This window comes from Toxotes jaculatrix, chromosome 4 (genome assembly GCF_017976425.1).
Source record: "Toxotes jaculatrix isolate fToxJac2 chromosome 4, fToxJac2.pri, whole genome shotgun sequence".
Lineage (NCBI taxonomy): Eukaryota > Metazoa > Chordata > Actinopteri > Toxotidae > Toxotes > Toxotes jaculatrix.
The window spans coordinates 13,800,527-13,826,669 of NC_054397.1; the positions used below are offsets into that span (position 1 = coordinate 13,800,527).

General features: G+C 40.3%; 3 protein-coding genes across 4 annotated transcripts; 1 reads left to right on the forward strand and 2 right to left on the reverse strand.

Annotated features, from left to right (window-relative positions):
* Positions 1–557: 557 nt before the first annotated feature.
* LOC121180035 lies at positions 558–6,418 on the forward strand. Of its 2 annotated transcripts, none has more exons than XM_041035151.1 (5): positions 558–630; positions 812–1,198; positions 1,882–2,016; positions 2,191–2,252; positions 4,916–6,418. In XM_041035151.1, the coding sequence occupies exons 1-5, from the start codon at positions 594–596 to the stop codon at positions 4,976–4,978; spliced, it is 684 nt and encodes a 227-aa protein (XP_040891085.1). In that variant the 5' UTR covers positions 558–593; the 3' UTR covers positions 4,979–6,418. The 2 variants fall into 2 exon arrangements, with proteins under 2 accessions (XP_040891085.1, XP_040891084.1); XM_041035150.1 differs by having other exon boundaries at positions 1,882–2,028; positions 4,916–6,417.
* Positions 6,419–6,550: 132 nt separating this feature from the next.
* Positions 6,551–17,216, reverse strand: stim2a (tromal interaction molecule 2a). Its single transcript, XM_041036918.1, has 12 exons — positions 16,410–17,216; positions 13,900–14,030; positions 12,750–12,861; positions 12,515–12,626; positions 12,271–12,386; positions 11,654–11,831; positions 11,378–11,555; positions 11,061–11,222; positions 10,832–10,932; positions 10,472–10,725; positions 9,957–10,143; positions 6,551–9,831 (listed from the first exon to the last, which is right to left on the reverse strand). The coding sequence occupies exons 1-12, from the start codon at positions 16,531–16,533 to the stop codon at positions 8,310–8,312; spliced, it is 3,177 nt and encodes a 1,058-aa protein (XP_040892852.1). The 5' UTR covers positions 16,534–17,216; the 3' UTR covers positions 6,551–8,309.
* Positions 17,217–19,674: 2,458 nt separating this feature from the next.
* Positions 19,675–25,963, reverse strand: rbpja (recombination signal binding protein for immunoglobulin kappa J region a). Its single transcript, XM_041036791.1, has 11 exons — positions 25,846–25,963; positions 24,982–25,020; positions 24,740–24,835; positions 24,454–24,619; positions 23,937–24,111; positions 23,599–23,736; positions 23,259–23,371; positions 22,346–22,486; positions 21,486–21,641; positions 21,235–21,338; positions 19,675–21,152 (listed from the first exon to the last, which is right to left on the reverse strand). Exons 1-11 carry the CDS (start codon positions 25,863–25,865, stop codon positions 20,810–20,812), a joined length of 1,491 nt encoding a protein of 496 aa, XP_040892725.1. The 5' UTR covers positions 25,866–25,963; the 3' UTR covers positions 19,675–20,809.
* Positions 25,964–26,143: the final 180 nt, after the last annotated feature.

Sequence of the window (26,143 nt, forward strand, 5' to 3'; positions counted from 1 at the left end):
GTGTATACATGCAGATACACAGGCACAAGTTTTGTTGTGACACCTCGTGCATTTTTTCTATCATCACGCCTCACCATCCTTTGAGGCAACCTGTGCTGTTGGAAACAGAGGAAGTGTAGACAAACATACATTTCATATTGCAGTGGATCAACAGAACATCAGATATCCACACTACCAACTTCTGTCACTGATGACGATTGTTTTCCCAGGACAGTCTCTCGGGTAGACGTTCTGCACCGTAAATCCACACATTTTATCTCATACCTTGCCTCATTGGAGGATGGCCTGCTTTTGGTTTACATTCATAATAATCTCCATATCTGTAATAAGTCGGACCAAATACACTGCACAAGTAGACAAAAGGTATTGCCGGGGTTTTAACTGATTGTATGTGTTATCAAGTTTCAGGAAGGAAACATCAATGTAAAATGTAATTTACCATCTCACCCATAGAAAACAACCACAGAGCAAAAGGTTCCACTCAACTGGCCAATCACCACTTATGTTTCCTTTAAAGGAAAAGTATGCGAGGGTCTTGATATCTGTCAGTAAAATCTACTTCGCTGTCTGTCAACTCTCTGTCATCATCACACATGGATGGGCTGTTCATTTTTCTGGTCATTCTCTTAGGTAATTCTTTTGTTAAAATATTTTGTTGACAAAATTACACTTATTAGGTTTCTTTTTGAAAATAATTTATATCTACATTCTCATTGTCCTTGAGTTTAGTGGGAACCAGCACTTTCTGTCGTGAAATCCTGTAACAATGTGCACATTTCGATCTATTTTTACAATTGTGTTTGTATCTCAGGAGTTGCTTTTTGCAGCCAGGATCAGACTTCACAATCAGTATTGGAGGTGACAGTCACACCAGGAGACAACATCACTCTCTACTGTGACTGCAAATCATCAACTGGAGTATACATAGTGTGGTACAGAAACTGCTCTCATGAGCACCAGTCAACTCTTGTTCTTCAAACAATATCGTTTATAAAGGAAACTGATCCTCTGAAGTCTAAGTTTCAGTTTTTGAGCAACTCTTCCTCTAAATCTTTTGACCTGCTGATCATGAACATCACTGATTCTGATGAGGGCCTCTACTACTGTGGAACTGAAGAGATGAAGATGGATAAAGGAGAATACATCACTCAAAGAAAGATTTACAGTTATGGCAACGTAACAATGAGGATTAAATGTGGTAAGTGTCCTTTGTGTGTATGAGGATCGTTAAAGTGATTGTAACCATTTGACTAAATGATTTTTGAACAGTCGTAAATGTGCTGATATTAATGTGCATCTGTAAAAATTAGCTGCATCTAGAACCCCCAATATGTAGAAGATATGGCGTGTAATAGTTTTTCTCGCAACTCACAGACCTCTTGAACCTGTAGTGCTGAGAGTCAAGCTTAAATGTGCACCGAATATTTTGCAGTTTAAGATTTGACATAAACAAAACTGAACAGGGAAAAAAGTAGTTTCGCATTCATTTGACAAAGATGAAAATAAAGTAAACAAGATTAATATGACTATATTAAAGGCAATGCTCAAATGGAAATAAATACAATATAGTCCAAACAGCAAATAAATTGAGTTCCTTCCCTTGTTTTACTTTGGCGATAAACTAGTCTTCTGGTTCCTATGACCTGCTGCATATAGTAGGTTATATTAATATTAAGGATAATTGATTGATTATTTCAGTTCAGTTGTAATGGCAGCCAAAGATGAAAAGATAGACCGAGCAAAATAAGTGAAAAGGGTTGATACCAAAAACATTAATAGTGTTGTTGGCAGATCAGATCATAATGAAAATACTGTGTTGGCAGGTGAAAACATCAGTTCCCTGTGTTCAATGAGCTAATTGGCAGAACATTGTGTTTTCAGATACCAGCAAGCCTCATCACCGTGAGACTATACAAGTCTGTGATTTGTGCTGGATGCTGGTGTATTCTTTTTCCACATGTCCAGCGTTTGCTGTTCTCTGCTCTCTCCTCTACTCTCTTCAGATTTATCACCTCTGTAAGAAAACAGGTACCATCTGACACTTTTACTGTGTAGCTTCTTCCCTCAGTTCTCTGTATTGCTGATGATTTGATATACTCTCCAGAAATATCTTTATTATTTAGTGTGTGAAATTATTTTATTAATTAAGGTATCATGAGGTTGGTAATAATGGTATATTCATTTCTGCAGCTAAAGAACCACAAGTTGATGAGAGACGATCTGCAATCAGAGGTCACACAACGGGAAATCAGGTAATTTACAGCACTTTATTTTTGTTTCACAATGCCATTAAAAGAAAAGCATTTAAATTGTGGATTCAACAGTGAGTTGTGACAAATCAAAATGTCACTTTTTCCCATATTAAACTACAGCCCAGACTTAATTTAAAATATTCTGAGATCACAGTGCACTGATCTTCATCTTTTAGTCTGACAAAGCAGGAGAGAATCTGCATCCGACGACTGTCTCTGCGAGTGATGTTTCTACAAATGAATAAATAAAACCTCTGAATACTTTAATATGCATTTTGAAATCACACATCAGCTGCATCAAATATTTATAATAATGATAATAAAAATTATCATCAAGCGTTTTTTAAACTTAACTTAGGGTGTGCTTCACTGTCATTGGTATTTCTGAAAAAATAACTTAATTTCATTTTAAATCAGTCACACAAAACATTGTTTCAGACAGTTTTGGTGATTGTTTAAAATTGTCCAGATAGTTGGCAGCTTGAACCACACAGTAAATTAAATCATTCTTGTTCTTAAATATTTACAACAGAAAATTCAGCATTTTATAATTTCTTGCCACATCAATAACAAATGAACAAAAGTAAGAGTACACAGCCAGGATGGAAGCTTGAGAAAAAGTCAGAAGATCACAAAAGTCATGAGAATTTGTCTCGCGGCTATGAGCATCTTATCCATCCAATAGCTATGGAGATATTTCAGTCTGGACTGACCGCCCATTCATTGAGCTGCATGTCTAGTATGGCTAAAAATTGATGAGCTGTACAGAAATCTCTGGAAAAGGTGTTCGTTTGCTGCATATAACACAAGACTGAAATTTATGTGTTACATTTAATTTACAAGAATAATGACTTTATACAGTTTAACATTATAGCTGCTTTCAAACAATTTCCTGGTGTTGTCTCAGGTTAGTCATCGGCCCTGACCCTTTACAAGTGAGTTTTACACAACTCCAATATACGTTGCAGCTGATTCAGTTACAGAGAACAAGACTAAAAGTTGGGTTATAAGCAAATGTCACACAAAAACTAAAACTTCTTTACTATTTATACTTAAGATGTCTCCCCATCCAGTTTCAGAGAAGGTAAGACCACACAGAGGTGGCTATATCTGATCTTAACCATCATGCAGTTTATGTGATCGCTAAGATCACAGGAAACCCACACTGACAAACAGCCCCTTATACAACGAGAGCTAAACATGCAGGCACACTGAAGCCGCAGGGTTTGGCGCCCAAATGCTTTACATGAGTTTAAGAATGGCTGCAGTGAGAGATGATTAACCTTATTAACAGATGGTTTTCTCAATGAGGTTTTGGAAGTGGCACATTCTGTCAAACTGCAACAGCAGACTGACAGAGAAACAATAACAATACTTGATTTAAACTATGCCACAGTATACCTATGAAAGTGCTGCCTATTAAAAAAACACCTTTTGATTATCAAAAATATGTTTTGGTGTCAGTTGGACAAAGCAAACTTCTGTCTGACAGAGCAGTGTTCAAATGGTGAGCAAAGAGCTGCTGTTTTAAAATGGCAGACAGTCAGTGGTTTCCCCCCCCAGATCACACCTCAAGCATACACACAAAACCTGTATACTCCGAATATCAAATGTGAGACAATTCACTCTCTGGGCAACAACATTAGAAAAATCCACAGCATGTTCAGAAAGAAAAAAAATCATCCCTTTGTTGAAAACTGGCATTTAATAGAAGCCTTTCTTCACAGCCAACAATAAATGAATGCAAGGAGATATCTTACAGTTACAATAAAGTTAACCTCAACCACACCACGAAGTCCATGCGATCAGTAAAGGTCACAGGAAACCCACGCCTAAATCTCCTCCCCTCGTACGCCTGAGCTCAGCTGAGAACAGTGCTCTGCTCACACTTTGTGTGGGTGTACGTTGGTTTCACGCAGATGCAGACATCACTGAGATCATATTAGAGATGGGCCATTTCTCTGCATCCATATATCTGGATCACAAATGGACATTTATTTTCTTTTTTTTCCCCTGTTGCATTTGGTACAGAACATTTCTCAAAAGCTTGATAGAAAATTATACTCAATTTTATTTTATTTTTTTTTAAATTCTCACCAATTTGTACACCAGCTGTTATTGGCAACTTCTTTCAGAGATTCCCAGGGTATTTGAGAACAGCTCTGAATTTGAAAAGTTTTGCTGGGACAAAGAGGATGGAGTGATGCTGTGATGGTGTATGGTATGCTGTATAAGCTGACCAGCTAGATTCACTAGTGCCAGTTAAAACTCTCCTGACCTCTAGTGGAGTTGATAAACAGTGATCCAAAAAGGTCGCAAGAAAAGATTAGACTCCAAGCTGTCAACAGTCAAAATTAAATTACATTGTGCTCTTACTTCTAAATTGTGCATCTGTATCTTTGATATCCAATATAATTTCCAAAGAAAGTCAAAGTATTAGTTCTGTCCAAATCAGTGTGAGAACACAGACAACCTTGGTGTAACAAAATGACCAGCCAGAAAACTCCCGGAGGTCTTTGGCTGTACTCATAAAGCACAAATAATGGCACTAAATGAAATCTTTGCCTAAACAAAGAGAATCTAAAGGAATTATATTTTGTTTGTCAGTAATGATATGGACACAATAGTGATACTAAAATGACAAATGTTAAACTGTTTCTCAGGATGAAGATATGTGTATGACACAAGTTATCTTCTGGGCTCAAAATGGACAAACACACCAGTAGGTGGAGGCTGGACAGAGGTAGGGGATTTGCATCAAATGAGAAGACACCACACAGCGCTAAAGGAGCTCAAAATTAAACTGCTCACAATTCAGGTTCACAGTTTACCTTGTCTTTTCCTTTTGTCTTCCTGCTAAACCAACAAACAAATATACGTATTCATGACTTGATTGGAGTCCTGTGTTTTGTCAGTCATCCACTGACTCGCATCTCATATTCTGAGTATTATTGATCAAATTTAAAAGCAATTAATTATACTATTTTATTCAAAATTCAAAAACTATTACATGTACTTTATGAAGACTTCTGTGTGTTTATACATTAAAAATGCACCCTTGCTTGCTTGCTTGCTTACTGAATAATCTTTTTTTAATGCTGTATCTTACAAATAATTAAATAGTGTCAAAGCATATATTTCCAGCATGTATTTCAGTTTAGCATTTGTCAGCATTTGCTTGTCTTGGGGTTATTCATGATAGTTCATACACATAATCTTTTGGTTAACCCCCCTGTTGAAAAAGTAGGCACTGTTGTATAAAGTTGAATAAGATGATTAATATGACTGACATCAAAATGGCCATTTTAACGTCTGGTCAGTCTAAGTAAATTGTAGTTAATTGTTAGGGAACACAGAGTTGGTGTGTCCTGCGTGGTCTAACCAAATGTAATATGAATAACACACCAATTTCGTGAAGTCATTTTGCATCATGTTATCACTAGACATTTTTCACTGTTCGTGTGTCATATCATGCCACGTCATTTCTCTGATGATCTCTGATCCTAACCCCAAACCAATGACGTTAAATGACACGTGAAAAGCTTAATATGTGTAAAAATGACACATTTCCCCAGAAGTGCTGTGCTGTTTAAATGCTATCCAATGAGATCATGTCAGTCCTTGAAGATCCTCATTTTAATAGTTGTATTTGTTGTATTTTTTATTCTACTGTGTGTTTCATCTGGTGTAAAATGAAAGATTCCTTGCTTCTCTGAAAATTAATAAAACTGTTTTGTTGGCAAATCAAAGTGCAAAGAATGTGGACTGTATAATAAATGAGCAGTAAATCAGACTATCTCCAGGTTAAAGACAATGCAATGCAACAAAAAGGATTTTACAGCTGAATGGTCCAAGCTGAGTTATTCTGTGCTTCTGTAATTAAAATAATAAAAAATAATAAGACAAAAACATTAACCATCAAAGTTTTCTTATCACTGAACATGAAGGTTATATTCTTCAACTCATAATCTATCAGGACTATGTCTGTTGTTTAAGCTGCAATTTAACGTTTCAGATTTTTTAATAAAGGACTGAAAGAATTTACATGCTGGCAATTTTTAGGATTTTTTAAATTGTAGAACAATGCACAGGATTTCCAAAGTTTCCTCTAGTTTATTTTCTCTTTCACCAGTTGTTAATAAATCAGCAGATAACAGCCCATGAAATCATATTTTTATACAAACATTCAGTTTAAGTTTTTACATTTAAGTCAATTAAGCAATTAATTAGCAATGTTTTAATTATTTGAACTTCAAAAAACAAAACAAAAAAAAAAAAAAAAAAAAAAAACTAGCCAACATACCGGCTTTTTGCCTGTAAACAATGAAAGATAAACATAAATCCTCCATGAACAAACAATTCAAGCATTCAAAATATGCATTTAAATGCACTCATAGAAAATAAAAACACAGCTATACTATTTTCACATTTACCATATTAGCAAGTAAACTAATCTTGAGCATTTTCCAAACCTGGGATGAAAGTTTTCAATAAAACTTGGGTTGTCCCAAGCTGATCAACAGGATCAGGATCAGGACTGATCCTTTTTGAAATGGGTCCACACTGGCTATGATGAGACTGAGCCATTTCCAGAATTGTTTGTTACATGTACACCAATTATTAAAAATGCCCCACTGCACTTCAAGAAAACACTACCGCCGCGCTAAATGGTAGTGCACACAAGATAAATATAAAACAGCTAGCAGTTTCAGTAATGACAGCATGTGCTTCAGGGAGCAATGTAATAAAAATTTTATTTTGTATCTATTTCTGCAACATTCTGAAAGTTAATCACACCTTAAAAGTGCTGATGTTGGTTGTAAAATGGTAATTGAATTTTTGATCATTCTTGAGATAATAAGAGGCTCTCTAAACCCATGCCCAAAGCTCTCAACTACAACAGATCCACACTAACACATCTCTTTCAGTATGGATTTTGGACGATCTAGATAAAATATTAAATGAAGCTATGAAAGGGAACATTTTTAAAAAATAAAACTAAGTATTCTTTCCTGCAGGTCATGTTTTCTTAGTGCTGATCTTCTCAGCTGTCAAACATGTTTAAGGCTGCTGAAAACAATCAAATATAAAGTAAAGAGAAAAGCAAGTCTAAGAACGTTTAAAAAAATACTTCACAAAACTTATACTATACAGCAGTACTGTAGTGTGGTTTGATAATTTAATGGTCAAAGAAATGTTCAACTCACCCTTTTTCAAATTCAAATGTTGCTAAAACATCATGATGTCAAGTTTTTCCCACTAACTTACCTAACCTAATGAGGAGACCACGAAAAAAACCCACAAATTTAGAAATCTCTCATGTGAAATGATCACAACTGTTTTAAACGTGCTGTTTACTCAGGATTCCATTGATTGATAATTGATAATAAAAAGGTAATTGACAAAATTGACGGGATTCAAATCAAGATCAAGGGATAAAACTGTTATAAAAAACACTGTTAAATTTAACCAAATTTCTCTCAGAACAGAATGCTTTTTTAGTTTTACTTAGTTGGAGGTTTAAATTGAATTCATTGCCTCTGTCATACAGAGAAGCAGCATCTGTTCAAACACCATTTAATCCTCCAACCATAGGCAAAGCATCAAAAGAATCAACATCTAAAATAATATATGGTATCAACCACATGTCTACATAAGACTTAATAAAAGAAATAATCTTCAAATATAAAATAAGTTATGTAAAAACTCTCTGCTGAGTGTCAGACTGATCGCTATACATATGCAACTGACTCGTGCACAAATGTACTATTTCTTCCTGACATTTTTACAGGCAAATATTAGACATCACATGTGTGGCATGATTCTGTCAGTGATTTTAACACCAAACTGTGACTGGAAACATCAATACGTTAATTGTTTCTTTTACTCTGCTTTCATGTGAATATTGACCACTGGCTCTGAAAAATGTCCAGCTTTGTGTAAGATTGTGCTTTCTAAAACTGCTACCTGGTGTCTTCAATGCGGTTTGAAAACGCCATTTTCTGGTTCAATAAATTATTAACAAAAAGAAAAAAAGAAATTATTCTCTGCTGATTGTCAGAGTTTCTGAAGATCACTTTGAAGCTTCTCTGGTGTTGGCTCATTTTTCTTTTTAAAAAGATTTTTGAGCTTCAGGGATTTCTTGCTCTTTTCCTTATCCTTGTTCCTTTCATCTCCAGTCTCGGGGAGTGATGCATGGTATGAGAAGGCAACCCTTGGTGGTGGCAGAGGTGGGTCCACCTCTGCTGGCAGCTTGCTATGAGGCAGGTTAGGTGTTGAGGAAGACAGACTGGTTGGGGTTGTTGCCATGGAGTTGCAGGACTTCTCAAGGATCCCATCATACACAAGCTGGCTCAATGGGCCAACAGTGAAAAGGTCTGATGAAGATTTCCATGGCACCTGGGAGGTTACCATAAGGTCAGGCTGTACAGTTCGACCTGGAGATGAACTTGAGTCAGATGCTCCCAACTCCTCCCTCAGTGTGGAGTGTTTGTGCATTTCCATTGGAACATCAACTCTATCCCAGATCTTTCCCGTGGGATTGTCTGTAGAACTGTCCCTGTCATCTCTTGGTATTCTTGCTATTCTCCTTCTGAGAGAACCAGCCGACATCTCAAGTTCATCTCTCAATACTCTCCTACTTGCTGATGGCTCTAAATCAAACTCTTGCTTCTCTATATTAGATGAGGTATCCATAAGTGCATCAAATTTCTCTCTGGGTAGCATCTTTAAGGAAGAAGTATCTGTACTATACTCCATCTCATCTCTAGATATCCTTCTCGGTGGCGTTCTAGTGCTGTCAACCATTTTTTCTATTGCTAACACTCTCACAGAGGAATCAAGCTGGCATTCTCCTTTATTCCATGGAAGCTTTCTAGAACCAGTGTCTAGGGACATTCCCATAGAATCTCTTGTAAGTCTTCTGGGTACTGAGTCAAACGGACGCTCAGCATCATCTCGTATTATCTTTCTTGCGGTGCTGTCCACTGAAGTACCCATCATATCTCTTGATATTTTCCTTGGTGCCTGTTGCTCTGCTGATGCTTCTAATTCATTCCAAAGAATTTTTCTCACATCCAGAGGTAAATCACTTCTTTCTCTGTAAATATTCCTTGAAGCAGTGTCCATCAAATCCCCTAACATATCTCTTTTTGCTCTCCTGGATGGAAATTCTACATCCAATTCACTAGAAAACCCCTTTCTTACTGTAACATCCATGGGAACTTCCATCCTGTCTCGGGATATCTTTCTTGATGTGGCCTCTATCAAGGACTCTTCTTTGGACATCTTCAAATAAGGGGTTTCCAAAGAAGTATCCAGCACTTTATCTTTTCCCATCTTCCTGCAGGCAGCTTCGACAGTAGCTTCAAGCTCTTCTACAGAAATTTTACGAACTGGAGATTCAATAACAGCTTCTGCTTCTTTACTCAAAGGCTTGGTAATAGAGGTGTCTGAAAGCAGCTCAGTTTCATCATGACAGAGCTTTTGAGAGGAAGAGTCAACAGCGGGAGTGCGGAATATTTTGCTGAGGGGAGGTGATGTCATATAATCTGTGTCTGGGAACATCTCTTGGGAGTCTCTGTCGGAAAGAGAAAGAAAAGGAAGGAGGGGAGGAAGAAACAAGGAAGGGAAGAAGGAAGATATTAAGGAAGAAGTGCTGCTGAAACAAAGTGGCCACTCAAAGTTATGGACAAGAGGACGTACTGTTTCTTTATAGTTTTCCGGAAGAACCCCTCTTCCTCATCAAAACAAGGGTAAGGGGCTCGAATGGGGATGAGAAGGTCAGGGTCTGGGGAGATCAAGGCAGCTGGTGGCTGAGCGATAACACCAGAACGACGTGGTCGACATATGGTGGATCCTTGTGTTCGAGGAGAGCGCTTCAGTGCTGGAACTGGAAAGCCACAGGTGAACCAATCAGCAAAAACAATCTATCCATACATAACAGATAACACCAGAATGTGGCACAGCAAAATTCATCCCCATGTCTTTGTGAAATATGTGTTTCTTTTTAAGTCTGTTTAATGGTACTGTACATCCCTCTGATTTACCCAACAAATTAAAGACAAGTGGAGAAATATAACCATTGCAGATGTTCCAGGACATGAAGGGTCACTGAATGGTTTGATGAGACTAAAAATTATGTGAATCATATGTCATGGCCCCCAACAGTCATCTGACTGAATCCAAATGGACACAAATTCACAATTCCTCTTATTTACCTGCCATTTGTGATAAGACTGGAGAGGCAGACTCTTCCAACAGATCCTCTATAGATCCATGAAGAGAGCTATGGCATGAACAAGATGGCTGAGAAACCCGGGGCAAACCCAGGGTAATTGAGTCTGAGTAGAGCTGAGCGGTGAGGTTTGCTAGACCAGGATTCTTAATAATGGGGAAGCCGCAGAGGCGCTCGATCTGCTGCCAGCGATGGAGGCGCTCCCGTAGGCAGGCTGTCACTTCAGACAAAGCATTCCTTTGGGAGATACGAAGGTGTTTGTCGCATACATTACATTTTACATATTTAGTGGAGCAGACATGTTTGCACAAACAAAAGCTGCACAGGTAGTTTTGGGACTCACTTTGCTTCAAGGATCTTGTGATCAACCTGGTCTAGAGAGGAGCTGTGGGCAACGTGGAGAGTTCCCAGCACAGAACTCCTCTTCTTCTTAATCCTTTCTGCCTGCAAGGAAGTATAGGCTATGGTTAACAGGAAGGAAGTCAACAGGAAGTAGGTAATGTTGTAGAGATGAGGCCTATATTTTCCATGTATTAAATTATTCTTTTGTTGCTTTTCTCTTCATGCATTACCTCTTCCTTAGCAGTGGCAAGCTGTTGTTCGGCACTCTGCTTCTTGACATTATAGTACTGGACCTCTACCTCATGCGTTAGCTGCAGCCACTGCTGGAGAGCCCCTGAAGCAGTCCAACTTGCCTGCATGTCCTTCTCCGCCTGTTTCAGTGCACCACGGACCTAAACCGATGCCATCAGTCAAATGTTGGACATTACAAATTTGAATTGAAAATGGGTTTTCACATGTTTAAACTGCGGAAATGATGGCAAGCCACCTTGGCGCAGCAAATGTGAAGGTGTTTCCTCTGGTTGTATGTATGGTACGAAGTGCCCACCTGTTCAAGCTCCTCTTCTGCATATCGGAGGCGGCTGAGCTCAGTGACAGCTCCCTGCCTCAGCTCATGCAGACGGTGAGCTTCCTCCTGTGCTCCCATGATCTCATCCCTCATCTTCTCCTCCAGGTTCTGTTTCTCCTCTGCAACATTACGCTTCTCTTCCTGGGCTCGCTCCAGTCTACGAAAGTGAAACTGTCATTAGTGCAATTAAACAAGTCACTGAAATAATCTATAGCAGGTAACAGACAAAGAAAAACTACAATGCTGAATACTCACTGTTCCTGTAGATCTATGAGGCTCTGTTCAGCCCTCTGGAGACTTTCCAAATCTTTAATCATCTTGGCTATGTGGACTTTACTGGCTTTGTTCTGGGCCTGGGCAAACCAGCAGCCTCCAACTCCCATCACCACTGACACAATTAGGAGCAGGTCCTTCATGTAATTATGAGGAGGGCCTATGGTGAAATGGAAGGATGATTATTAGTGGTGAATGTATCATAAATGAATCATGACTAATTCATTTGAAAGGGAGGATGGGTAATAAAGGGTTTCAGAAAACATAAAGATAGCAACATGGAGTAAGCCTAAAGCGCAGACTAAGCACCTCTGCACTGTTCCTCATAAATGTCCACGTGTACAGCAGGAATCTTACTAATCACATTAACATCGACTCTGTTCTATTATGTCTAAAAGTCATTTTTTTTAATACAGTTTTTTTTTACTGGAGCTTTCTGAGAGAAACAGTACAGTAGGGGATTGCCAGTTGTTGTCCTTCAAATACTGGAAAAATCTGGGGAAACAGGGAGAGTTAGTGGGTTTGTGACCTAAAGTAGGCAGGTAGACAGAACTGGAACAGAAACTTTCAGAAAGGGAGAGGTGAGGACTTGTTCTTACGTGTGGGTGGCCCAAACAGGACAACGTCCAGAGCTTTGATGTTGAGCTTCTGTTTATCTCTCTGGTCCTGAACCCTCAGATGGCCACTCAGGAATGAGGGCTCATTAGCTGCAATCCTGTGTATAGACAGAGTGTTGGTATGAGTCTGGACAACAACATTTGTTTTTAAAGTGCCTTGCTTTGACAGCAGCGCACAAGAGAGTTTGTCCTGGTTGACTATAGCATCCTCACTGGCAATTCTCACCTGGGGAGTGTGTTTCCATTGACCTTAAAGTCTTTAAAGTTTCTCTCATACTGTGGCAACTCAACAAACTCCTTCAGCCAACGAAGCACCTCATCTTGAGTCCAATTGTGTACTGAAAGTTGAGACAAGGAAAGACAAAGACAAAAAGTGACAAAGAGTCAGACAAAGTAAAGCTTGACAGCTTTGGAAAAAACACACACACAAACACACCCCTCTCGCTCTCATACACACACACCTTCAGACGACTTCCAGCCCCTCCAGAGCTCCTCAACTGTGATGTGTTGGTCTTCTCTGTGCAGGTTGCTGTGCTTGTTGGTCTGCTGCTGCTTCATGTCTTCAATGATGAACTGCAAAAATGGAGGGATGCAGGAATAAAGACTTTTTCAGGCATGACTTTGAAGAGCAGGCTCAAGCCTCACTGTCACATGACATTAGCTGAGGATAAACTCTCAACCTCCCTGTCCAAAATAAATTGGGTGGGCATTGCAGTGTGTGGTGTCCTTGGATTTCAATCTAGGAATAAGGAGAGGGAGTTCTGAGACTGTATTTATTTAGAATGGATGCAGAAGCATGACTGTGTATTGCAAACTTCAGTGATTGCGTGTAAGTGGTTGTGTGTGTTAGTGCTGTCTTGGAATGTGCCCTTGGCTGTAAACGGAGGCTTCATATGATGGCTACAGGAATCTCGGGGCTGCGTTCTGATGAGCCCAGGCCCCTCCCCTGGCGTTTCTATGGCAACCGCAACCTGAACCCCTGGATACTGTATCTCTGTGCTGCATTCTGGAAGGCGAAGGCATTCTAGAATTCTGGGTTTACTACCAATGTTGCATACAACTGGAGACCCACAAACTCTCTGGACTTCTCTCTTCACTTACAACAACTGGCGTGTGTGCAAAAAAGCAACACGTCAAACCTTGCTTTGCAACATAATTTTATGATATTTAGGAATGTATCGGTTTATTATTATTTGTTTTTACCTTGACAAAAGAAACTCATGCAATTAATAAATTCAAATAAATGAAGTTTGATAAATATTTCTTCCCTCCTTTGTTTCGAGATGTCTGTGACAACTACGACAAACTCACTGGGAGAACAGGGGAAGCTGGTGTCAGGAAACATTAAGAGGAGTTGTACTCTTAAGTATGACCATGAAGGTCACCAGTGCTCCAGTATTCTTTTAGTCCGAACCAATTTTGTCACTAAGCCAAAAGCAAAAGTTATACCGTTGCTATCCTTGAAGTAGAATTTGACTCTACCACCAGCCAGGACACCTGTTGTTGTACTGCTTTACCCTGTCTGCCTCTTGCATGCAAGAACATACAAGTACTGGAGCTTACAACATCTAAGAAAATGGGGGTAAGCATTTCATGAAGAGTGAGTTGTACCTCCACACTCTCTTCCACCTCAATCCCTCCATCCTGGTCATCATCCATCATCTGATGGATGCTACGCAGGGCCTCCAGGCTGTAGCGATCTGCCTCGCTCATACATGGTGGAGACACCGCCATGCAGGGGTCTACAAAGGTCGGGAAGACAGTGACATTTTATGAATCATTATTTCACTCAACACATCCAATGCCTTTCATTCATTCATCAATCCAGGTCAGCTGACCTATAGGTTAAGTGCTATCTTTTCTCTATATTCACAGCTTCTTCAAGAACAGATGACAGCACGGTGGCCACGGTTTCTCTTAAAATACAGCTTGGGTCAGAAATTATTTACTGCATGTTTATCAAAAGGTGCTTTGCAGGGTTTTTCAGTTCTGTTCAGACATTTGTTGCATGGCATTCCTCTTTCTTTCCCTATTTTGTCTGTTTATTGCTGTCAATAAAGTTTCAAATGAACCCAAAATACCTGTAAAATACAATAATTTCTGTCCTCATGAACTGGATAAATATGCGCAATAAACCAGCTACATGATCAGTACAATCCACTGGCAAAACAATTTCTCTTCAAGATCCATTTATTAGCTACTAAATGGACCATGAGGTGAGACTGTTTTGTCAACTGCCAAGGACAAGAATGAACCTCTATCTATTTGTTGTTATACAATGTTTGTCATAGAAACAATGCTATCCATCCCATTTTACCTGTGTTTACATAAGTCATTCAAAACATTTTTACCATCATTATCAAGAAAACTATTTTCTTAAAATAGAGTTTTAACCTTTTGTTTTTCAAGATTTGAGTCGTATTGGGGACCAGTGCCCAGTCAGTCTGCAACCAGAGCTCTCAGGTTCTTCTCGTACTTACTCTTATGTTGTTATTTATTTGTACAAATACTAATAGGAGGCAAACACCACTGAATCAAGAGACTGAGAAGTTACCATTTCATCATGTGCACTGAAGCCAGCAACACACCGGCAGACATTTGCAGTTTTAGCCAACTGTAAATTGTAAATAAATAAATGGCCAGCACATGAACATTACACTTGTAGAGAAAAACACTGCTTATACTGCATTTTTGCCAAAACAAACAAACAACAAAAAAACATGATGATCAGCTCTGACTGGTTGGGTGTATGAGTTTGAGGATCAAACTGGGGAAAAAAGAAAAAAAAAACACTGACTCCAGCACCCTACAAGACAATCTGTACTAAATGTACTTGGTCTCAGTCATTTCATTTTCATTTCATTTTCTACCGCTTAATCCTCTATCAGGGTCACGGGGGAACTGGAGCCTATCCCAGCTGCTTATGGGCGAGAGGCGGGGTACACCCTGGACTAGTCGCCAGTCAATCGCAGGGCCGACACGCAAAGACAGACAACCACACACACATTCACACCTAGGGGCCAATTCACCTATCCCATGCATGTTTTTTGGCATTGTGGGAGGAAGCCGGAGTACCCGGAGAGAACCCACGCAGGCACAGGGAGAACATGCAAACTCACAGAAGGGTCCAGACCGGGGTTCGAACCTGGAACCCTCTTGCTGTGAGGCGACAGTGCTAACCACTGCACCACCGTGCCGCCCTTGGTCTCAGTCATTATGGCAAAATCAGCTGTTCTAATTAGGCTTTGAATCGTACAGTGTGTTCCAGACCTGAGTCTTATACGGGAACACTAATGCATGGGAAGATGACGCACAGCTTTGTGTCATCTGTCAGTCTACTGAGTCAGAGGCCATATTTGTCTCTGTGACTCTAGAAGGCATTGATCCCCTGTTTGTTGATGAAACTTGCATTTCTATCCCTGCTATTAAATATCAGTGGTGTATGCAAAGGTCCTCTGAACAGTATGTGTTTGTGTGTGTGTTGTCTGTGTCCCTGGGAGACATCTACATACAACCTAGGTTTAGCCCTTTTTCACTGGTGAGCTGTTGTGCTGGGGACAATCCTGGAATAACTAGATTAACTGTGAGTCTTGAAGACAGACTGTTGGGGAAAAAATTTTTTTTTGACAAAGTCCTGTGAGATTTAGGAGCATCGTACAACGTTTGATTTAATGCAAAGGAAGAAAAAGTTTTGAGCTAAGATGAGCTACATGTTGAATAACAGTGCTTTGAAATAAGTTAAGTTGGTCAAGGCTTGGTCAAGTTAGAGAAAAAAAAAAACTTGTTTGGATTGTGTAACAGTCCAAAGAGAGATAGAAATTGTTGTTTTAATTATTAGAATGCAAACTTAAAACTAATTAGAAGGAAAAATAAATCGCAAATCATGATGCATCCATTTGGGGAGCACATTTCAAAACAGACGCATGACTCACATTCACTGTCACTCTCAGCAGTGAAATGTACAAAACAGACTGAAGTGCTGCCCATAGTAACTGGTCCATTATTAGCGATAACAGGGCAGATCTGAACACGACATAAACACAAGGGTAAAAGCTGATGTCCGACTTTCCCATTTGATCTAGTCTGTTTTTTGTTGGCTCAATGCATCATTCAACACATACCTGTTGGGTCGAAACCTGCGCTCCCACCGGGGAGGGTGAAACCCTGGAGGTCACCGGCGCCTTGCGCGGCCACAAAGAGCGCAGCGGGGAAAACAAGGAGCAACAGAGGGGACAGAGGCAGCATTTCGGACGGCAGATAATATTGTCGCCCAGAGTTGAGAAACTTCTCAAAAGAAATGGAGAAAGATCATATAAGGCACCAACCCCAGTTTAGGAGGCACCAGTGTCAGTCTGAGAAAAGTGTTAAGCGATCTGTGTTGCTATTACGGGTACAGCCAAGAGGCGAGATGTGATACTGATGATTCACTTGAGAAATCAGTCAACCTGCATTAATGTGTAGCCTGAAATGAATAATAGTCTGCAAAAAAGTTTCCAAAGTACTTCAAAAAGCTAGCAGCAACGATTTGCAGAGTCATCCAAACACACCAAGGCTGTGCGTAAAAGTTCTCCAAAAGTGGGTAATCCGGAAAAAAAAGACAGTGTTTTATTTTATGATAAATCCATACTAGATCGAATAAAAACACCAGAATAAATGATCCTGAGACTGAGCCATCCTTAATAAAATCCACAGTAATAACCGCACAAACGGGAGACTTAAAGTGCGAAGAAAAACAGGTCAGATGCTGTCTAAATGGGAAGGAAACGTAGGTTTATAATCCTTCTCAGGGCGCATACACCTTTTCGTGTCCAGGTGGAGTCCGGCCCGTTGTGTGTCGGCTATCGGTCTCTTTATAAGCCAGATACTCGTAGTTGTCCGGTTCCCTGTACTCTCTTCTGTCAGAGCCCTTTCCCAACACAGACGTCGAGAAGTGACGTTCTTCGGCGGAACTGCCCCCCACTCCCGTGGACCCCTCCCTCCCCACCCTTTCTCTCTAGCAACAGGGCCCCTAACACTTTATTATGTTTCCTAACACCCTCTCCAACCCTGCAGGAAGGACAAAAATTCCAGTTTGCTATTCAGTGCTGGTCTAGTGACCTCGATATGCAGATTTGGGGTTTTAAGTTCTACATTTGTGACAGAATTTAACAACTGTTTGTAGCACTGAGGGGTAACACCACCTGGAGAGCAATCTAGAGAAACCATATTTATGGCCTAACTGATCCTTGTTTAGGTGGAAGATCAATTAAAGCCCCCACTGTGAGAATCATTGCTTGAGATCAAGGCTCCCATGCCAGGAATAGCATGTCATCTGTCACGTCATGGCCCGGCTGTACGGGTCTGACAGTTGTATCCTTGTTCACAGATCTTCATGCTATGTGGATGGACTTAGCAAATGTTTGTACACCTGTTTGGGTTTCTAATGACGTCTACATGTGGCATTGTGATTGTAATTTCTTTGAAACCCCTGTACAGAACCAACTGAACGCGCACAGTCTGTCTGCTTAAAGTAAAATTATTAGCAGAAACAGAGTGAGGGACACAAACAGACTTACACATACATACACACACGCAAACACACACGCTAAGAGTAACAAAGTGTCAGGTTTCATTCCAGCAATCCAGCTCCCAGTTTAAAAATAGTGAAGCAGATTTGACCTCTACCCTGTGGAGCATGCCCAAGTGGCAAGTGTCCAGCAAGGCCTCAGGGGGACCTGTGTGAGTATACAGCGTATGTGCATTTGTGTTTATGATTATATCCAACCATAAGTCCTAGAGATCCTGCTTTGCACACTCATGATGATGGTGAGACAGAAAATAGAGATGGGAGGGAAGCAACAGGAGAAAAAAAAAATTAGAAAGCTAATCAAAATTACTCCAAAACGCTCAACTCAATCGAACAAAACGAGAGCAGAACATGTATAAATGACGTTCAGCTTCAGCTCATATTTATTGTTGATCTTTCACTGAAGGACCCTGGCAGATTGACTTACTAATGGTATTACACCAGACTGAAAGATGGAGGGATGATAGTATGTAGGGAAAGAACAGCGAGAACCGAAAGGCAGAATACGAGAGTAAAGAGACTAATGCTCATAAAGCTGCCAGTCCGGTGACATGATGAGCTACACTACTCTGCATCACACCTGGCCTGGTAATACAAATGGTGACTTCATTGACCGAGACATCAAAGTAAGGCACAGTTGAGAAGGCGGACACAAAGAGGACACTAAAAGGTAGAAATGAAGATCAACATCACAGTGATCCCCCCAAAAAGGCAAAGAATTTCTAAGATGTGCAAAAGACACAAAACATCACAGACCTCCACCTCTGCAGAACCAGGCAGGGATCAGACCACAGTGTTGATGTAACACTGAAAAGTGCACAAACCTGCTGTAAGAGAACTTACGTAAAAATGTTTTTACATCCTTCAAGAGATGATGCACCTACAGTATGTACTTGAATTAACCCAACTATTGTAAAATGAGAGCGTGGAAAAGAAAATGATGCGAGAATGGTCACAACAGATATTCAGGTGCAGCTCGATGGTACCACAGAGAGGTGCTGCTGGATTGTTATGATGTAAATACGTATCTACACAACAATAAATCTACATTTAAGCATGCTGAAAACACATACGCAAGAACTTAAGTGATTCAGATCGCTGTCATGAAAACGTCCAATTGGACAACAAGCCAGCCAATCTATCACATTTACTAACCACATATTACTTCTGTGTCAATCTTGAAACATGATGTACAGTATGATACAAAAAAGAATGATGGAAATCAGGGTACTTTGTAAGTAATTTAAAGAAGAGCAGGTACTGTAGGTGGTGATTTTAAGGCCAAGGTAAACTGTCATTCCTTACTATAGTTCCACTTTTATGATCAACCTGCTCCACAAGGCAGATAGAGAGGCAGAACCAACGAGGAACTCGAGTCCGTACAAACAACCGCCTCATCACACAAAACCCAAAGCAAACACAAGTGCAGCTGATTGTTTTAGCATTAGTTCAACTACATATGCAGTCATGTGTCATGTTTGACGAAACCCGATTCAGCGAGACTCAATCCCAACGTGACGTTACTGAGCAATTGCAGGTGAACTGCAAGCTACAAGGCAGAGAAAGTGTTAAAGCTTTTCTTCCAACACTTAAGCACAATCACAGGAGGACTCCTAAGGCCCCTCCAAATGAAAAATATTGAAGAATCAAAAAGTGACATTAAAGATTCGATCCTTACGGTCCTTATTTTTGACATTCCTTCTTTGCTCCTTGATTTATCTTCCAGCAAATATGCAAGAGATAAGAACCCCAAGTTCATCCAAGAGAAGAATTTTGTTTAAAGGCATCACTACTGTGAAAAAAAAAAGAGGAGGGACTGATTACGTTTCGATTGGAGTTTTAAGCACTGTGGTACAAAAACAGCATACTGATTAGAAAACTTAGACCTTAAGTCTCCCAGAATACACTGAGAGTGTGATACATTATCAAACACATGAAAAATGTCATCTTTGATATAAAGAGTAGCAAGAGACTGATCAGTGGATCTCAGGCAGCTAAGCCCATAACTGCAGCCACGTGTGTGCATGTCTTAATTCTCTAAAGTGCCTCCTTAAAAAGCCAGTCTCATCATTTCTTTTCCATTAATATACAGCATGTAGAATTGTTAAAGGTTCTGTTATGACAATTGAGTAAGTGTGCATTTGGGTATCTAGTTTGAAAACACAGCAGTGGATATTAAAAGAGAGGTGAGAAGTAAAGTAGAGAAGCTGCAGTCAGACAATTAGAGACTTACTAAAAGCCATTTCCACCTTAATTACTCCACTGAGACAAAACTCAAACAAGAGCAAACAACATGACAAACTCTATTTGGTAACAAAATTGAACTTACTATGTATTATCATACAAAAAAAATGTCAAAATGTACCTCAGCAAAAGCTTATAAAATATAATAAGAATAAAATAATATAATAATATTCCTTGGTCCGTAAAAACTATGTTACTCTTACGACAAAATGTTTCCCTTACACACAACATATAAATCAGCAAGTTTTTCAGTAAAAACATGACCTTGACAGTAAAAAACATAAAAAAAACCCAAACAAACAAAAAAAAAACTTAGTGAAAATAGCGTTCAAACCCACAGGGGAATAAAAACGAAGTGGTTCCTTTACAAATCTGGTTGTTGTGAGAGTTAGAAGACAGATTCATCTTCTTTAAGGTGAAGATCTTGGATATCAAGGTCCTCTGAGTGGGGCTCATGACATGTCCACAACAATCCACAAGAGGGAGCTAAAGAGAAGAGTCAGTTATCCCAAGTATTTTCTTTGAACTTGTCTTTTTTTTCAGCTATCTTTTGCATTCCTCAGTTGCTCTCTCATGAAGAGTTTCTGAGTCTCTGTGCAATTCTTCACAGGTCCATGAGCCTCTTTGGAAAGTACACACACACATTTTCTCAGCCACTCACAGCGCACACACACACAACAACACACACCTACACACCAGGAATAAGTATCACTATGACAGCACCGACATGGTCGATGCTCCTGATGACATTCCTGAGTCACTACTGTTATAAACCCCCTGGCCATCGCCGAGGCCGCCTAGTGAGGATGATGGTGAAGATGACGATGCTGGTGATGACGAAGAGGTGCTATGTGACCGTAGAATAGCCCCGGCAGCACTGCAGTGAGGTCGTGGCCCTGGTTCAGGGGTGTAGGTGAAGGTAAGGGCGGTGGCATAGATGATTCCATCATTGCGGACCAGCGTGACAGGGACCTGTACCGGCTGTCTCACCCAGCGCCAGCCCTCCCTGAAGGCAGAGATGTCGGGCACCACACACAGGATGCTCTCGCCACATCTTACGCAGCAGAGAGATGAGAAAAGGTCTGAGTATTTGAGCTGTTACACACTAGTGTGCACTCAGAAACACAAACGCTCACCTGTACATGGTGTCAGCCTCCACATCACCGAACCACACTCTGAGGTTAGGGGTGAAGTTCTGTCCTGTCAGCTCCAGCATCGCCACGTCTCCTCCACCATTTAACTTCACACAGTCACACACACACAAAACAAAAAATGTGTTGCCTTTAAAAAAGTCACTAAGGAAGTGGTTTGCAATCTGAAACGCTGCTCATGTTTACTGATAAAAAAAACATAAACACGTTTTCAACAGAAAGGGCTGTGCGCATACCTGCAGACTTTCTACCACAGGGACAGGTGTGACCGGTGTGGGGACAGGGCCCATTCCCTCATAGAAGGTGTACTCTGCCTTGTCAGTGCTAATAATAGTCCAGGAAGCCCCATCGTTAATAATCTCTTTGTTAGTTTCTTTGGAGCATGGTGTGGCCTGGCAAAAAAAAAATCAAACTAAATAAATTAGAAATAACTTTCACTTTTCACTTTATGCCAAAGAGGGGGAAAAACTCATTTGTGCGAGCCTCCAGAGCAGATCAATAAAACAATATTCAAATTCCACAACACACACTACAGAAATACTTTAAGCAGAGAGGGTAACATTCTGTTGGCTACAGGCAGAAATAGCTTATACATTTTTACTTACCAGCAACAATATGAACACTTTCTTACAAAAAGTACAATAAAATAATCTACAATTCAAAATGTGAGCCAGATGGTAAAGTTAGCCTGTTTTGCATATCCTGAATCTTGGGGACTTTATACAGTGACTCATAGTCGGAGGACTTCCCGGGCTTGGATCAACATGAAACCTCCCAGTTGCATTTTAAGAACAAAAAATGAACAACTTTTGATTTTTAAAAAAAGTTGAAAGTGCAAACTTGCTTATGTAACAATGTAAGGTGAGAAGTAAACTAAGACTCCCATGGTGCATTTTGGCAAAACCCACCAAGCTTAATAATGTGGCAGAAGCAAAAGTTTACACTGTGGAGAAAACTGAAAATACACTCAGTAGATTAAGGATACAATCTGCATCTTAAACCAGTTCACGTTCTGGTTAAATTTTGAATGAATTTCAGCAACAATGGCACCAAACAGAACTGAACACTCCAAACCCATGAATGGGCCACTGCGCACCTGGAACTGGATGATCCTCTCCTGTGATAGGCAGAGATACATCCTGTCTGTATCTTTCAGGTAGAATGCACACTTGTGGAGCTGGGACACTGGATCATCTGCATCCATCAATGCCGTCTGTTTGTCCACTTTCCGAATGATCTGAAGTATTGTGGCACACACACACACACACACACACACACACACACACACATCATAGATACACAGGAACAAATAATATATATGTGTGTGTGCAAATTAGGGCTGTGCCATCTAAGTCACCTCACGATTTGATTTGATTCGATTACAATTCACCGATTATCGATGCATCTCGATTAATCTTTTTTTTTCCCCACATAGAATGTTTCTTTTCTCACTCTGTAGTTACTTGTAAAATAATGTATATTTTTAAATATCCATTCATTGAAGTAAAACACGTTTATTTCTATCTTTTCTTTATTATTAAATACATACAGAGTAGGTTTTGTCAAGGCCCTTTTTGTCCTCATGTTCATAAAAACCGAAATGTCTCTACACTGGCGCTTTTAACCCAGACGAGTGAACTGCACGCTGTGACACATTACACGCCGCCATCTCTTGGACTAAGGTCCGTCTCCTAATATGTGTGTGTGTGGGGGGCACGCGCAACTTTTTTTCTGTTCTGACCGCTGCACTTACGTTCCGTTATTAAAAGAATCGATTTTTGAACATTTATAAATCAATGCTGAATCATCAAGTGTCGTGTCACGATCAATCTATGAATCGATGAATCGGGCACAGATTAGGAAACATTGCACAGTTACACTACTGGTGAAAGGTCTTCTAAAAGTTGTGACTGGTAGTGTACACACATCCCTATATATATATTCAAATACATGGATGGTATGACTGCACATACTTTCTCACATACTATTTGACATAAACACATGCATACCAGTCTGGGCAGGGCCATGCCAGTAACAGAACAGACCAGTTTGACCGTCTGGCCATAATGGATGTAGCCATCTCTCACAGCAAACTCCTCCCCTTCAGACTCATCATCGTCCACTAAACAAAAATGACAGAACACAATATAACGTGTCTATAACTGCCTCTCTACCTTTGAATAAGTGCCCCAATAAGTGTAACAATACTGTTAAAATGCGTGTACCCACAGCAAGCAACATATTGTACACAGTGGGCACAGAGGATAAAATAAAATGGCAAAGAAAAAAAAAAGAAAGAAAAAAAAAACAACAACAAAGAAACATAGATAAAGAAAAAGTGTAACTCACAGAGGTGGATGTAGAAAGCGCCCCACTGTTGGGAGCTGGCATGAAAGTTTCCCCCCTCCACATGAAGATACCTGGTACTAACCGTCTGGGAACGCAGACGGTTGAACAACGCAACCTTAGTCCCAGAAGCTATACACACTGCAGTGCCAAAAAGAGAAAGAGTGAGTGAGAGAGAAAGGAGATAAAGGATGAGAGATAATGAAGTGTTTCTGCACGCAAAAGGAAATCTAAACCTTTTTCACATCAAAATTAAATGCCAATATGCGGTGAAACCACACAACTGTCTTTACATGACCTTGAGTGTGTGCGTGTGTATACGGACACAGCCTGCAACTCACAATCTGCATTTTTCAAGGACTGTTTCTTCTTGGAGGGCTTGGAGATGACCTTGATCCTCTTGCTGAGGAAAACTCCTATGTTGGCGCTGTTTCCGTATAACATCTTCACAGACAGCATGAAGTGTTTCCTCTTGTCTGAGTCACTGATGTACAGTGTCTTAGCTGTGCAGAAGTGCTAACACAGGGAAAATAAACAAGTCAGGGGATTTTGTGAGCGTGTGTTTCTCCCCCCCCCCTTTGACTTCCCTCTCATCTGATTCTGAGAACAAGTTTCATTAATGACATCAGTGAAATAAGAAAACAACAACAGCTACAGTGTGTACATAGTTAACAGGGTTCTGCAGTGACAAACAGAGGATATGGTCGAACTGCAAAGCAGCTGTACATTTCATGCTGTGGTTACTTTGTATGGTTTACCAGTAGTGCAAGTGAACTGCTTATTGCTAGAACGACTGAGGTGAGCAAAGAGTATGTCAGAGGACATTACTAAAATCATCAGTAGGATATATGTGCACACCTTTCCCTCCAGATTGAGTTGCTGCATCTCCTGCTCACTGTTGCCTATCCCAATGAACGCACACGGCTGGGCCTCCTGCTCTGTGCAACCCTCCTTCTCCATATTCTCTAACTTCTTCTGCCAGCCACTGCCCATCAGATACACACATGGCGGAGGGCAGAAAAACCTAATTGACACAAGGTCAAAAAAAGCACACAGGAGTCCCAATGCACCCACTTTAAACAAGATTTCTCTATCAAACACTCACAGGAACTTCAAGAATCAACTTTAACAGTCCGATACAAACCTTTTTTCATTGCCATATGACTTTTGTGCAACTTTTGCGTGAAGTATGAGCACTGTTTGATCATCTTTCTCCTTCAAGTAATTCCTCATCGCCTCCCTGAAATTGAGGGGGAAACACATTTTAACACTTAGCCAGCCTAGTACAACACGGTTTCATAAAGCTGTTTCCCTTTAGCTTCCTGCACTGATTTAAAACGTTTCGTGCTGATTGCACTGTGAAAGGTTGCTTATGCTTCCATCTACCTTGTCAAGCGCTGAGGCTGAGGACGCTCACCAAACTTCCTGCAAAACAAAAACATGAGAGTGCAAAGTGTTTACACGTGGGCTTAGCTGGGCTACTGTAGCAGAGATAAAAAACAAACAAACAAAAAAACAAAAACAAAACTGAGGTGCACAATTTCAGTGACACCTGTACAGGCAGGTGTGCTTATGTTTTTATTCTGTATTTAGAAAAACAGACTCACATATGAAAATGGTCTGCCCTAATATATGGTCTGAACTAATATACAATATATGATAACAAAATAATGTAGATGATTTGTTTAAAAGTGCAATGGTGCAAACACATTGTGAACTCATCAGTCTCTTTTTTTGAGCTACATTGTGATGCAGAGAAAAGTAAATGAAACCAATAAGTGTATGCTAAATGTACGCTAATCTAGCAATAATCTGATATAACTACTTTGACGTTAAGTGACGTTAATGTATCAATGCTGCAGTCTGAGGAGACTGAAATGACTTCACAATGTGTTTCTACACAACTCACTGAAACTGAAATTAAACAGACATAAAAGGAGCAGTTAAGCCAACAAGACAAAGCTGTTGCCTGACAGAAAAGTTCCTGAAATAGTTTGAAACTGATTTAATAGCGCAAGACAGCTCAACAAATGGCAGAGAAACCGAGCGACACTACGAAGAATAGTTTTGCACAACTGACCCCACATCAAGCCTCTAAGTAGCACTGTATGGGCTTGGTTTACTGAGGCTAAGGCAGCAGTGTTAACACACCGAGACATCATTCAGAAACACTACAAACTGGCAACAATTTACCACGAGAAAACAAAACTTAAAAAAAAAAAGAAATAACATTATGCCTTGACCACTTACCCCGTAACAACGGGCGCCATCTTCCGAATAACTCTCCCCCCCCCGACAAAAAAGAAGTCCAACAATCGCGAGATCCCTCCCACAGCCCCCTAACCAAAGCCAACGGCACAACAGAAGAACCAGACTGGAAGGAAAAGAAGGGAGAAAAAGAGGGGGAGGTGTGACGGGGCAAAGGGGGTGAGAAGAGGGGGGGAGGGAGGGGCGACGGGCAGAGGGCAGACGCCAAAACAACAGGCGTGGGAAAGTTACAAAGTCGCGCGAGAACGGAAAAACTCTCACAATAGACATGAATGAAGGC